General features: G+C 45.6%; 1 protein-coding gene across 6 annotated transcripts in view; it reads left to right on the top strand.

Annotated features, from left to right (window-relative positions):
• The window catches only part of AGAP1 (ArfGAP with GTPase domain, ankyrin repeat and PH domain 1), a 398119-nt gene extending 388121 nt beyond the window's left edge, over positions 1-9998 (top strand). For all 6 annotated transcript variants that reach the window (XM_069860665.1, XM_069860667.1, XM_069860666.1 and 3 more), the window contains 2 exons: positions 7960-8215; positions 8643-9998. In XM_069860665.1, the coding sequence (XP_069716766.1) occupies positions 7960-8215; positions 8643-8846 (460 nt within the window). In that variant the 3' untranslated portion in view covers positions 8847-9998. The remainder of the gene's footprint in view (positions 1-7959; positions 8216-8642) is intronic.
• The last annotated feature ends 2962 nt before the right edge of the window (positions 9999-12960 follow it).

Genomic DNA, 12960 nt, shown 5'->3' with positions numbered 1-12960 from the left:
GGAGTGCAGGGATAGGACGGGGGGGAACGGTTTTACACTGGAAGAGGGGAGACTGAGATGAGATCTTAAGAAGAAATGTTTTCTTGTGAGGGTGGGGAGGCCCTGGCCCAGGTTGCCCAGAGCAGTCGTGGCTGCCCCATCCCTGGAGGGGTTCAAGGCCAGGTTGGATGGGGCTTGGAGCCCCTGATCCTGTGGGAGGTGTCCCTGCCCATGGCAGAGGGGTTGGAAATGGATGATCTTCAAGGTCCCTTCCAAGCCAAACCATTCTATGATATTTTACTGAGTATATCTTAAAAACTACTAAATCGAGTGTTGCACAATGAAAACGTAAGTTTACTGCAATTTTATGTGATATATCAGAGCCCACCGTTGCAGGATATTTATCTAAAAAGCCTGAAGTCGGGAAAACTTAATGCCTCAACTGGACTGATAATTAATGTTGTACAGTAAAAAACCTGCAGGTGTCTTAACACCTAAGGGAGAGCCGCTGGTTTCTCAGTGGCATCACTGGAAGGCTAACCAAGAAGTGCAGAAATAATAGCTGTTTTGGAGCCCTAGATATGCGATACTGTCAGAGGAGGGCAAAGAAAGTGGAGAAGCTCTGCTGAATCCAAATTATGATTATACCAGTAAGTGTCGTGCAAGACATGACTAATTTGAGAAGCACATTCAGCTTTGCACGTATGAGCAATCTCTGTCTGTCATGCACAGTAGGGCTTTTTTTTTTCCTTAAACACAAAGCTATAAAAGGAAAACTGAAAAATGTAGTGGTAGAGCTAATGGTGGAGAAGATCCTGACCTGTGGGCTTCGGGAGACAGATCCCTGACAGCGCAAGGGGCTTTGGGCATGCTTCTGGCAGGAAACAGCCTTTATTTGTATCTTTTCATAGAATGATAGAATGGTTTGGGTTGGAAGGAACCTTAAAGCCCATCCAGTTCCAACCTCCCTGACACGGGCAGGGACACCTCCCACTGGATCAGGTTGCTCGAAGCCTCATCCATCCTCCTCTGGACAGATCCATGTCCTTCCTGTGTTGGGGCTGGTGTTTTGATTTGGATTCTCGAATACATCTGATGGTAGGAGAAGTCACTTGAATTTTTATGTGGCATTGAATTCTGTCTGTCTGTGCTGGAGGACCAAACTTTGCAGATTTGACAGCAGGTTGGACTCTGTCCTCAGCCAGGTGACTTCCCTAGCAAAGGCAGTAATGAAATCATTTCCAAGGTGGGTTACTGCACTGCTCACCTGGAGAGCCCTGGTCCAGAGTCCAAGACAAGATGCAGGTTGGCTTATCTGCAGCCTCTCTATGGGGCTGCTCTTCATCCATCAGGGTTGTTTAACTTGTAAGATGTAATAAGCTTAATAGGTTGACTTTATTTAATTATTAATGATCCCTTTCTGTCCTTACAGCTCATAAAACACCCTGTAGGTTGGCAAAACACTCATAATATTGATCAGGAGCCAGAGAGATATTTATTTCCTCTTTGCCCCAGCGCACATAAATCTTGGTCCTTTGCCTCCTTTTCCTCAGCAGGCGGGATTTACAGTGGCCCTGTTTCTTACAAGCTTTTTGTAATTAAGGAATAAATACCCATTGGTCTTTGTTTGCTGTCTGGAGCCCTCTTGTTTGCCGGGGACCTATATATCCTCGGTGGGCTTGTGCGCCTTCCCCCTTAGCAACGCAGCCGGGGAGAGAAGGCATGCATGCTAGGAAGCAGTCAACTGCTAAGCACTTACTTTGCAATAGAGTGGGGTCTTCTCCTGCAGAGAGAGGAAGCCCCTGTGTTTTCTCAGCATATTGTTCCCAGCTCCTCTTCCATGCCTCTCCTCCCAGTTCCTGCTTTGCTTGGGGCAGGAAGACACTTTGGAAATTCCTTGCTGCTAGCCCTTTCTTCTTGCCTTCTCTTCTCCTCCCTTTGCTCGTCGCAATTAAAAACATCATGAACCTTCCCCAACATTTCAGTCCTGTCGCCCCCTCCTACCTCGGTGTTTCTCTTTTACCTGTCACAGAATTGCATCGCCGACTCGAACCAAAGCAGTGAGTTTATCGAATGTCGAAGGGACCGGTTTAAACAGCAAACCTGGGCAGATCCGGCTGCATCATTAGATGATGCATCCTTCTTGTATGCTGGACCACAAAGCTAACGACACATTCTGGGCCTCTCCAGGAGTTTGGGAGGGACGGGGGTTAGATTTACTTCATTTTCTTGGAAGAAACACATTAACCTTGTCAGCTGGCCAACAGGAGAGGAAATTTGGCAGTGCTCCTGCTGAGCTGGCCAGGTTACTACTGTGCTAAACGGTTGTACTTGAGTGAGCAACCAGAAATGGCAACACGCGGGCTCGGCACCTGCACAACAACACAAGGGAGACCATTTAGAGGCAGTAACGCAAGCGTTTTCTTTAGTGAAAGAGAAGAGAAGATTAAAAAAATCAAGAGTGTTTTAGTGTTGTCCGAGATGCGGAGGATAAGATTTCCCTTCAAAATACCTGCACCGAGGCTACTTGGTGTTTCTGCTGGTGGGAAATTGATGCTCAGCCGTGGTAAATACCTCCTGTCCGTGACGGTTTTAATGTGACCTTTCAAAATTTCGTCGAGCCTGTTAACAAACGGTGGTTTTAGTTAAAGAGCAAGCGACACATCTTCATCATCCTTGTCATCGCTTCAGTAAGAGCAAGGCTGCTCTTGCACTGAAGCTGCTGAATTTTGATGGCAAGTTCTCAAGCCCTCTGTCCACGTGCTCCGTATGAACACAGCTTGGATTTCTGCCGTGCACATCCTTTTCTTGTTTGCCTTCCATTCTTAGTATATGAGAGGAACAAGGGAGGTTTAGGTTCGATATTGGGAAAAGGTTCTTCTCCCAGAGGGTGGTGGAGCCCTGGAGCAGCTCCCCAGGGGAGCAGTCACAGCACCAAGCCTGACAATATTCCAGAAGCATTTGAGCAACACCCTCAGATCCACTGTGTGAATGTTTGGGCTGTCCTGTGCAGGGAGAGGAGTTGGACTCAATGATCCTGGTGGGCCCCAAACAACTCAGGGCATTCCGTGATTCTAAGTTGAAGGCAGAGGTGAACGGGAACGTGGAGGAGTAGGATGGAGAGTGGATGCAGTGGTACAAGGCTCCTGCTCAGATCTGTATCAAGAGTAAAACTGCACGCGTTTAACCACACGATGCACTCTACGGGCCTGAGCTGTGTAGGATGTGGGCTCCTAAGTGAGCATCTCTGATGCAAACCCATGTGTGGAGAATGCAGTGTAACTCCTGGAGCAAAGCCATGCACTAAGGAAGTCTGCTTTTTCTGTTCTCTCGTGCTACCTAGTTAGCCCGGTATTTACGTTTCCAGATAATAATGATGTGATGTGGCTGGCAGAGTAATTTAAATAATTGGACATTATCTTGAGAAGCAAGCACCTAATTAGATCAAAATAAACTGAGAACTGAAATTTTCATGTTTCTAATAACCCTTTACCAGTACAGTATCGCTTCCGTGGCAGAGATTTCATTATTCACACCACTGTGTACTCAGAGTTCACTAGGGATGGAGGCTTCTGCAAGAGCAAAGAGCTTGGTGGGACTGGTTGGCCAAGGCTTAATGGCTTCTTCCTCTCCTGGAACCACAGAGTATTGTGCAGTTATACTCTGTTGTATTTGGCCCTTGTATAACCAGTGAGGTTCAAAGTTAGCATCAGCAGTCTGGGGTTGAATGCTTAGCTGCAAAAATAAAAGGCTCAAAGAAAGTCTGACCTTATAACTGTATTTTTCTCAAAGTTTATCTAGGAGTTTATAATCTATTAATTCATTTGTGCGTATGCATTTGAAAAATAGCAACTGGCATGATCACTGAAGAAAAAAGCAGTCCTTTCAGTACACATGAGGAATCATAGAACCATAGAATGGTTTGGGTTGGAAGGGACCTTAAAGATCATCCAGTTCCAAACCCCTGCCATGAGCAGGGACACATCCCACTGGATCAGGTTGCTCAAGTCCCGTCCAACCTGGCCTTGAACACCTCCAGGGATGAGCATCCACAGCATCCCTGGGCAACCTGAGCCAGGGCCTCACCACCCTCATTGTGAAGAATTTCTTCTTGATATCTAGTCTAAATCTTCCCCCCCCACACTCCAATTTAAAGACACAGGCAGCTCACGCATCCTCCAGCGCTGAGTATCATCAGGATCATCTGAGCACTAGATGATGTTGCCTCTCCAACACACTGGCTTTAATCGGGTCCTGAGAAAAGGACTCTGCTGGATGTTAAAAGTTCAGTAAAAGAGTCTAGTTTTGGCTTTGACAGCTACAACTGAAACTGTTGAGGGGGTCATTTAGAGTGGAAATTATCAGGATTACAGCTAAGGGAAGAAAACGAGGAAAATATTTACTCACCGATGTATCTTCCCTTTATTTTTAGGGGTTGGTTCGGTGTCTTTCTCCTGATTAGTTGCTCTTCCTCACATTTCCTCATACTCTTATTCAGTTGATTTATTTAAAGGTATGTCAGCACTGGCTGAAATGAAACACTGTGCCTCCTCTTCCTGCTTATTGCTGACCGCTCCAATAATTCATTTTTTAGCTCATTAGCTAACAGGGGATGTGAACAGTGGTCCTCCAGGGAACTGCAGTGAGGTTAAGTGATCTACTGCTGACAACTCTGCTCTTGGACTGGCCTTCCTTGGGGGAAATGAAACCTCAACCAAGACAAGCTGTGGATCCCAGAAGTGAAACTGGGGCATCAGAGAAACAATTACAATATTTATGTCGTCGTGTCAGGATTTCCAAGATGAATGTGAGCAGCAGAGCTGCAGCTGTCTTCCAGAGAAGTCCCCAGGACTTCCCGTTCATAATGAAATGGTTTGTGCCAGGGGTGTGGGGAGGTTGTCCGTGGATGTTGGCTTTCTAAATACTCATTGAGAAACAGTCCTTCTACATTACAGCAGTCTTCAGTGAGTGGGTGAGCGTGCTTTTTCTCCTGCCTCTATGATAAAGTGTCATTTTCGACCAGAACATGCAAACAACATATCATTATTGTGCCCAGTTGGTGCAGCTGAGTAAGATCTAAATCTCATTTGATAGCTCGTGCCAGTGCCACGCTGCCCCCAAATGTCTGGGGCTTTTAAAACACCTTTACTTTTTTTTTTTTTTTTGCAATGTTTGCTGTGTTCCCACCACAATCCCTAATGTCACTCCAAAGGTGGAATCTGGCCTTAATGAATTGAGTCTTTTGCTGGCCTTTGTTGTCAAGAAAAACGAGGCAGGTTTTCAGAAAAGGGAAACTGAAGTGAGGTAAAATAACCACTTGTGAAGGTTGATTTTTTGAGTGAACTTAGCCCAGTAGCGCAGGCTGCTGCTGGCTGTGGGGTCCTGCTCTGGCCAGGCACACCAGAGCATCTCCTGAGGAATTCGTTGTCTCCTGAGCTGCTGCCCAGCTCTGCAAAAGATTTTCTCTGGGGAAGGGATAGATCCTGACTAGAACATACAATTGGTGTTAATTCAGTGCATTTACGGGTTACTTGACCCTAAAGAAAGGAGCATTTACATCCTGCCTATCACCAATACAAGTGGTAGCATGTTCTTCTTCCTCAGGGTTAGATTCATTTTTAAATGGGTTTTCTGTTGTTTCCCCAGTTTTTTGAGACAGTAGCATAAATAAACCTGAGCAGGATGGGATGATGGCATCTCTTCTGCAGCCTTCCAGGAGCAGCAGGATTGCCTTTGTCTGCTCCCATGGGGTGGACAGCAAATGGGAAGTTCATGCTGGTGGATTTGTAAAGCTTGGAAAGCCTCTGCCTGGACTTGGCATTTATTGCTTCTGTTCTGGTACACACCGTAGCACTGTTATAATAGAATCATAGAATCACTAGGTTGAAAAAGACCTTTGAGGTCATCGAGTCCAACCGTACCTGTCCGCTACCAAACCAGATCCCTAAGCACTTCATCTTTCTGTCTTTTAAACCCCTCCAGGGATGGTGACTCCACCATCTCCCTGGGCAGCCGTTCCAGTGCCTGAGAACCCTTTTGGTGAAGAAATTTTTTCTAATGTCCAGTCTGAACCTGCCCTGGAGCAACTTGAGGCCATAAATTTAAGGTGAATTGTGGTTAGAAGTGGGAGACGTGTAAAACAGCTTGTTTTCTAAACAGAAAGAGACTTCAAGCTGTGGTGATGGCAGCAAGCGATGCTCTGGCAGGAACCAAAACTAACCATCTCTCAAAAGATCATCTGGAGGAGAGGGCGGTCATTTGTAGACTCTGTGTACTTAAGAAACATATGAAAACTTTACTAAACGTTCACAAAGATAACACTGGATGGTTACTGGACGTGGCAGTGTTGCAAAAGCACCCATTTTATTGTAAATAATTGCACATAAACATTACTTTATCTTCACTGAACTGGCTGTGGGGTTTTTTACCTTCGAAAACATATGAACACAAAAGCCATGAGTTAAAGATGCAATGCTAACAGAGGTCCTTTTCTTCCTCCTCTCCATCTGGAATACCTGAAATGATACTCTGTTTATCAGATCCTGCCATCAAAGGTTAATTTGCAGTTCCCCAGATGTTTGGAGGGGTTTTTTTTGGTGTGTCTTTTAGCTTGCAGGAGTCATTCAGTGGTTTGATTTAAGTGAAGCGCTCTTTGTGTTAATTTTCTGTTTGCACTTTTGCTCTGAAGGAAAAAAAAAAAAGCCTTGGACCTGTTTTTAAGGTGAATTGCGGTGGGGTAGAGAGGGGAAGCTTTGGGAAGCGGTGCCTGAAAGCATCCCAGGGAGGTCAGGGCAAGGTCACTCCGCATGTACCAGGAAATGATGCAAAACTAATCCAGATTTGCTGTTGGAAGGATCTGTTTGCATAAGTATTTAAAAACAGATTAGGGCTAACCTGACACTAGATTACTGGGAGTAGTGTAAACAGGGCTGGAAGGTGTAAACAGAGCTTTGCCTTTTGTACTCCAGAGGAGAAAAATCTGTCAGCAGTAACCACTTGCTGGCTTAGGTGATGCGGTATGGTTTTCACAGGCTGGACAGATTACCTGAGGTGCTTCTGAAGGGGACATTGTCTGGGGTGAGGTCTCTTAGATCATGTAATTGTATGGTAATTTTTTTAATGGAGACTTGAGGGAATTGTTTGTAGCCCTTGTTTTCCTGTAACCTAATATCACCCAGAAAGCTTTTGATAGTTCCTTGGCATATCAGGAGGAAATGGTGCTTCAAAGTATTGTTTTGGTCGTTTGCTTTTTGGAAAAACAAATAGAGGAACCATCCCTATGCCTTTTGCACTGGAAACATTACACCACTTGTAGATGGAAAAAGCACCCCTGCCAGCCAGGCTGTATCTCTCAGGGCTTGCTCTCCTATCTGAAATGTAAGCCCAGCTGCTTGGTTACTTCATAGAATCATAGAATCATAGAATAACCAGGTTGGAAGAGACCCACCTGGTCATCGAATCCAACTTCTGGGCTTAGATACAGAAATTTGGTGGGTTTGGTAGTATATTTTGCAGCCCACCTTAACCCCAACGTGGACCTAGGCTGCCTGTTGACTTTGGTGAGGGCTTCTGCACTGACCTCTTGCCAATCCTCAAGGCAGCCTGGATTTCTTTAAGACCTCTTGGCTGTTGTGTTGTTATGACCCTGTAGGCACAGCATCCACCAAGAGGGATCTCAGGTGTTGCCATGATATAAGGATGGGATGGATGATGCGAATATCACTGCAAAGATGAAGTTTGGATGAATGTTTCCATGGGGGCTTCCTTGTCAAAAATTTGAAGTGGGGGGAATAGTTTTACTTTTGGTTAAGTGCTGTTTGCTAGCTTAACAGTAGCCAAACTGCCACCAGGTAGAGGCAGTGAAATGGAGTGGAAGGTGTCTCTGCCCATGGCAGAGGGATTGCATCTGAATGAATTTAAGGTCTATTCCAACCCAAACCCTTCTTTGATTCTATAACCTATGTCTTTTGGCTTCTCTAGGGAAGAAAAAGAGCGCTGGATACGTGCAAAATACGAGCAGAAGCTCTTCCTTGCCCCGCTGCAGTGCCTGGAGCTTTCTTTGGGCCAGCATCTCCTGAGGGCTACAGCCGAGGAGGACTTGCGGACGGTCATCCTGCTCCTTGCCCATGGGACTCGGGAAGAGGTGAATGAGACCTGCGGAGATGGTGATGGGCGCACTGCCCTCCACTTGGCGTGCAGGAAAGGAAATGTGGTGTTAGTGCAGCTCTTGATTTGGGTAAGTACTTGGTGTCCAGGGGAAGAAGGCTGGCTGGGTTGTCTTTTGCTTGGCCGTGTACCTCAGCGGGATGTTCCAAACCCCCACCTGCAGATTCCACAAAGCCTTTGCTGGTGTTCCAAGTCTGGATGTGTATCTCTTCCCTCAAAAGATGAAAAGGTGTCTTTCTGCCTGTCTGTTGTCTGTGTAGGACACGTGGAAGGAGAGATCTCCTTATTTGAAACACCACAATTCATGGCAAATTTTGTTACACGCATGAGCCTGTCCCCGTAGAAACCTTTATGTACGTGACTCAACGCTACTCACGTTGTCAGGCTCGTATCTTTAACTCAGTTAAATTCAAACAGATCTGTCCCAAGTCCACCCTTTCTGTTTTAATGCTTCGTTGGCACCATGGCTTCCAACAGCACCTCTCTTCTTTCTGTAGTACGGTGTTGATGTGATGGCACGCGATGCCCATGGAAACACGGCATTGGCCTACGCCCGGCAGGCCCCCAGCCAGGAGTGCATTGACGTTCTCCTGCAGTACGGCTGCCCTGACGAGCGTTTCGTCCTCATGGCCACTCCAAACTTGTCCAGGAAGAACAATAACCGGAACAACAGCAGTGGAAGGATGCCCACCATCATCTGAGGAGCTCACTCGTGTAGTCGCTGACCTGAATTACATCCGCAGCCTCATATTCCTCCATCCCCATCACAGCTCTGCTCTGTGAGTCTGGTAACTCTCCTTTTCCCTTTTCCCTTCGGTACATCCCTGTCCCATCCGGAAACGGCACAAGGGGATGAGAAGGAGCAAAAGGGGCTGCAGAGAAAGCAGTTGTTTCAGTGACAGCTCTTGAACGATGGAAACAAGGGGGCAAGAACGCGTGGGTTGAGCAGGACACGCCGCGCGTGGCACCGGGACCATGGGAGAGCGGTCGTCCCTGAGGGGGGGTCGTCGTCTCCCCGAGCGTGGAGGGAAGGGGCGGAGGGAGAGGCGAGCGAGAGGAGAAGGAAGGAGAGATGGTGACTTTCCGTAACTGACAGTTAAGCACATCAGTACATTTCACCTCTACCAAACGCGACGCCTGGATTTCATTCTCTTCTCTGAAGAGCTTGACGGCATAAATCAGAAGCAAGCACAGAGTTTGTCAGGTTTGAAGCTCCTATGATGGTATGTGTCAAATCAGTTGTAGCTAATCTGTCCGGGGAGAATACTGGCTTCATTACACTTGTATAGTTGAGTTCTTCCAGCATTACCGCTGTTTAATAGAACATGATTAGTCATCACGGAGAAAAAAGCATATTAGCTGAGGAGGTAGTTACATGGCACGCTTCGGTGATTGCTTGGATGTGATTGCAATATTCTTAGAAGCATCATATTATCTCAGACATGTTCTTTCAAGCCCTTGGAGCCCTCCTTTCTAAATTCACTGTCATAATTTAGTATCTGTTTAATTTTTCAGTCCAAAGAGAGGAAATGAGTTGCTGAGTGTTATTTGACTGCAGTCTCCTTGGTGTAAAAACAAAATGGAAAAAATAAATAAGAGTAACTATGAAACACAAAAAGGAATAATGAATACCGCTAAGGAAAAACATTTCAAGTACCGTTAGTGAAATTAATAAACGCATTAAAGGCTAATATTTTTTCTGCCAGCAGAAATAGGTTCTGTCATTTTGCCAAGGTAAATGTGTTGAGTTTTTGGTCACTCCTGTGATGCATTGCCTAACTTATACAGATTTTTGTATTGTGTCTCTAGATTATATGTATGTAAAATCTATTTGAATAAAAAAAACATAAATATGCATCGATTTTTTTTTTTGTACAGAAAATGACATCTCTGTTAATTTATAAACTGTAATGGATGTGAACTAAATAATGTGCAACTAGTTAGGATCTGTGGGCTACAGATCATTGTACATTGAAAATATTCCCAGCAGTGAACTCTTGTTTCCATCGCAAGCATTTGAGGAACATATCAGAGGGAGATGGTAGCACATGAAAAAACAAAAGGTGTATGAGACCTTCTAGAAAGCAGGAGGAGGCTGTTTCTCAGCGCTGTAAATATATTTTACTCCAGAAGTCACGAAGCTTTCACAAGCCAAGACAAAAAGCCCTAGTCTGGCTGTGAGAAGATCAGATTTGATTAAGTTCAGAATTGATAGACTTCAGTGCGGCGGGCAGGGCACGGCTGCACTTGACTCCCAACTTGGCTGCTTTCGGGAAGAAAAATGGCTTGTGAAAGTAGCCTGGACAGTTCATTTGAATTCCAAGTTTTAATACTTGATTTGATTATTTTGGTATTACCGGGCAGATCCGAGCTTCTCCTGTTTTCCACAAACTATGATTCTGGCACGGGGAAGCAGGTTGCACGGTTTTTGGCAGGCAGAAAAGGGATATTTTTTTTTTTTTGAAGTGGCATATGGCAATGTGAGGATGGGGGAAGGGTAGATCACGGAGAAAGTTGAAAACTCAACTGAATTCAATGGCAGAGGAGCAATTATGTGGAGGCAGTGAGGTGCACACAGCATAATAATTTGCAAATCTACCTGCTCTTGTGTATTTCCCAAGCCTTCAGTGGTGTTCTTCCTTGGGGCTTTGGATTTTGTTTGGCATACAAATGGGAGGAATGTAGCGATTGCTAAACAAACTCTATGTGGGCAAAATGTGAAGGAAAAAAACGTGATCTGGTTATGTTAAGGGCGGGGGAAACCCCAAAACAAACAGAAAATTACAGATTTGGTGTAAAATCATCAAATTGTGGAAGAAAAGCGAGCCTCAAGGTGGAAGCACAAGAATATTGACCAGCGTTTCCTATTTGGTGGTGTTCTCATTTTGTACTTCGTTACTGTATAGACCTTTGATTATTTGGGGGGGTGGAATCTTTCTTCAACCAGCCTCGGCTGGCTGCATCGAGTAATTCTACAGCTGATTTTCTTCATACTGGGATAATTCTAATTTGTTTTTTTAATCGAGGAATGGTGTCTGTTAGAATTGCTATTTCTCTGACATTCCCAGGCAGCTCCCTGAGCTTTGGTACTTCGGGGTGGTCCTCCAGCGATGGGACAACCCATCTAATGTGCAGCTGATGGGGATGCTGGGATGCCCACTGTGTCTTGGTGCTCACGAGCTTTACACCTCTACAAGAGGATGCAGCGGGGCTTCGGGAATTGCAGCTACTGGTCCCCCAGGTGCTATAGCTGCCTGCTCTTGCCGTGAAGCATCAAGAGCATTTGTATCCCAAAAACCAAGCCCCATCAAATACACGGTGGGCAGATTGGCCACCGTTAAGTTCTCAGTGCATGTTCCATTTCTGACCTGTTTTTTCCTAAGTGAAAATGTTTTCTATACGCAATTTAATGCTCTCTTTGGACCACCTTCCTCTTATAAAGCTGAGAGTGATGTTTGAGAAAGAAGGGCAACTAGGCTGTCATGCAGATTTCAGGTAGGATTATGTGCTCCTTTCATAAAAATGTTCTGAAGGCAAATCTTGGAAAAAAGTAGAATATTCTTAGGAAAGGAAATTCCACTGTATTATAGGGAAAATTATATATCCAGCCAGCTAATAGCCTCATACTTCAATTAGGCAGTAGCACAGTTTCTTTTAACCTAAACAGTTTTCTCTTGGATGTGTAAGCATTGGCAGTAACTGTGTTGAAGCGGTGTAGACTGTGTGGTGGCTTCTCTAAGTGCGTAGGGGTCTGTGAGGATACCCAGTTGTGCACACAGCTGTGGCCTCTTGGAAAGAGGGAGATCTCCCAGCACTGTCACTCCAAGTCAGGAGAGACCTCTAGCACCATCGCTGGTGGTGTTTCAGCCATGGGAGAACAGTCTCTGGGGGTCTGTGCCTCAGGGGTGTTGGCATCCCCTCTTCAAATGGGTTGGTTGGTTGATTGTGAGAAGTTTTGTGGCACCTCCTGAGCTAGTCGGATGGGCTCCCTGGCAAGGAGATCAGTGTAGACTCCATCCCCTTCTTGCTTGGTGAAGGAGGAGAGGGGAAACCCCTTGTCACCACCGCTGAAACAGGAATGGGTGATGTTCTCTGTGGCTGGATCATGGCGGGGCTTGGTTTTTTGAGCCAAGGTCTCCGGGCTCTACGTGCTTTTCAGGGAATGCGTTTGCACTTTGCAGAAGATGTTCTTGGAACCGTCCAGGTGCAGGAACGGGCAGTATACACTGACACTTGGAGAACCTGCAGGAATCGTTCCCCTTGCTTTCACTCTGTTAACGTGTCCATTTTCTGTTCTTCGTGTCACGTTTCGCCCCTCTCGTTGCTTTCATGGAACCCACTTGCCAGGCTGTTTACGCCATTTAAGCATGTTATGAGCAAATTAAAAACAAATTGAGATCCAGTCAAAAAGAAATCCCAGCAGAAATGTGTTAGCTAAAGCTGTTTTCTCTGAAAACGCAGTCCACGGCTGTGGTTTTCATTGCATCCCCCATTTAACCCTTTTCATCATCCCAACCTTTAAACCAACCTTCCTCTGCACTTTATCCACATTGACTAAAACACTAGAAGCGAGTCAGCCTTTACTATTAACATCCGCACTTTCGTTTATATATTTTAAGCTAATTGCTGTTGAGTAGTGAAGGTGTCGGATGTGTCTGGACCTTGATGTTCCCGGGGCTGAGGAGGGTTTGCCTCTCCTCACTAGTTATGAAGAAATAAGATCCAACCTTGGGAAAATTCAAGGTCCTGGAGTGCAGAGATTTGGCCAGTGGCTCCCATTACCAGATTTCCTATTTTGTTGCAAAAAGAAAAGCT

The sequence above is a fragment of the Phaenicophaeus curvirostris genome, chromosome 7, assembly GCF_032191515.1.
Source record: "Phaenicophaeus curvirostris isolate KB17595 chromosome 7, BPBGC_Pcur_1.0, whole genome shotgun sequence".
NCBI classification, from domain to species: Eukaryota; Metazoa; Chordata; class Aves; order Cuculiformes; family Cuculidae; genus Phaenicophaeus; species Phaenicophaeus curvirostris.
This window is presented reverse-complemented; position numbering and strand designations above follow the sequence as displayed.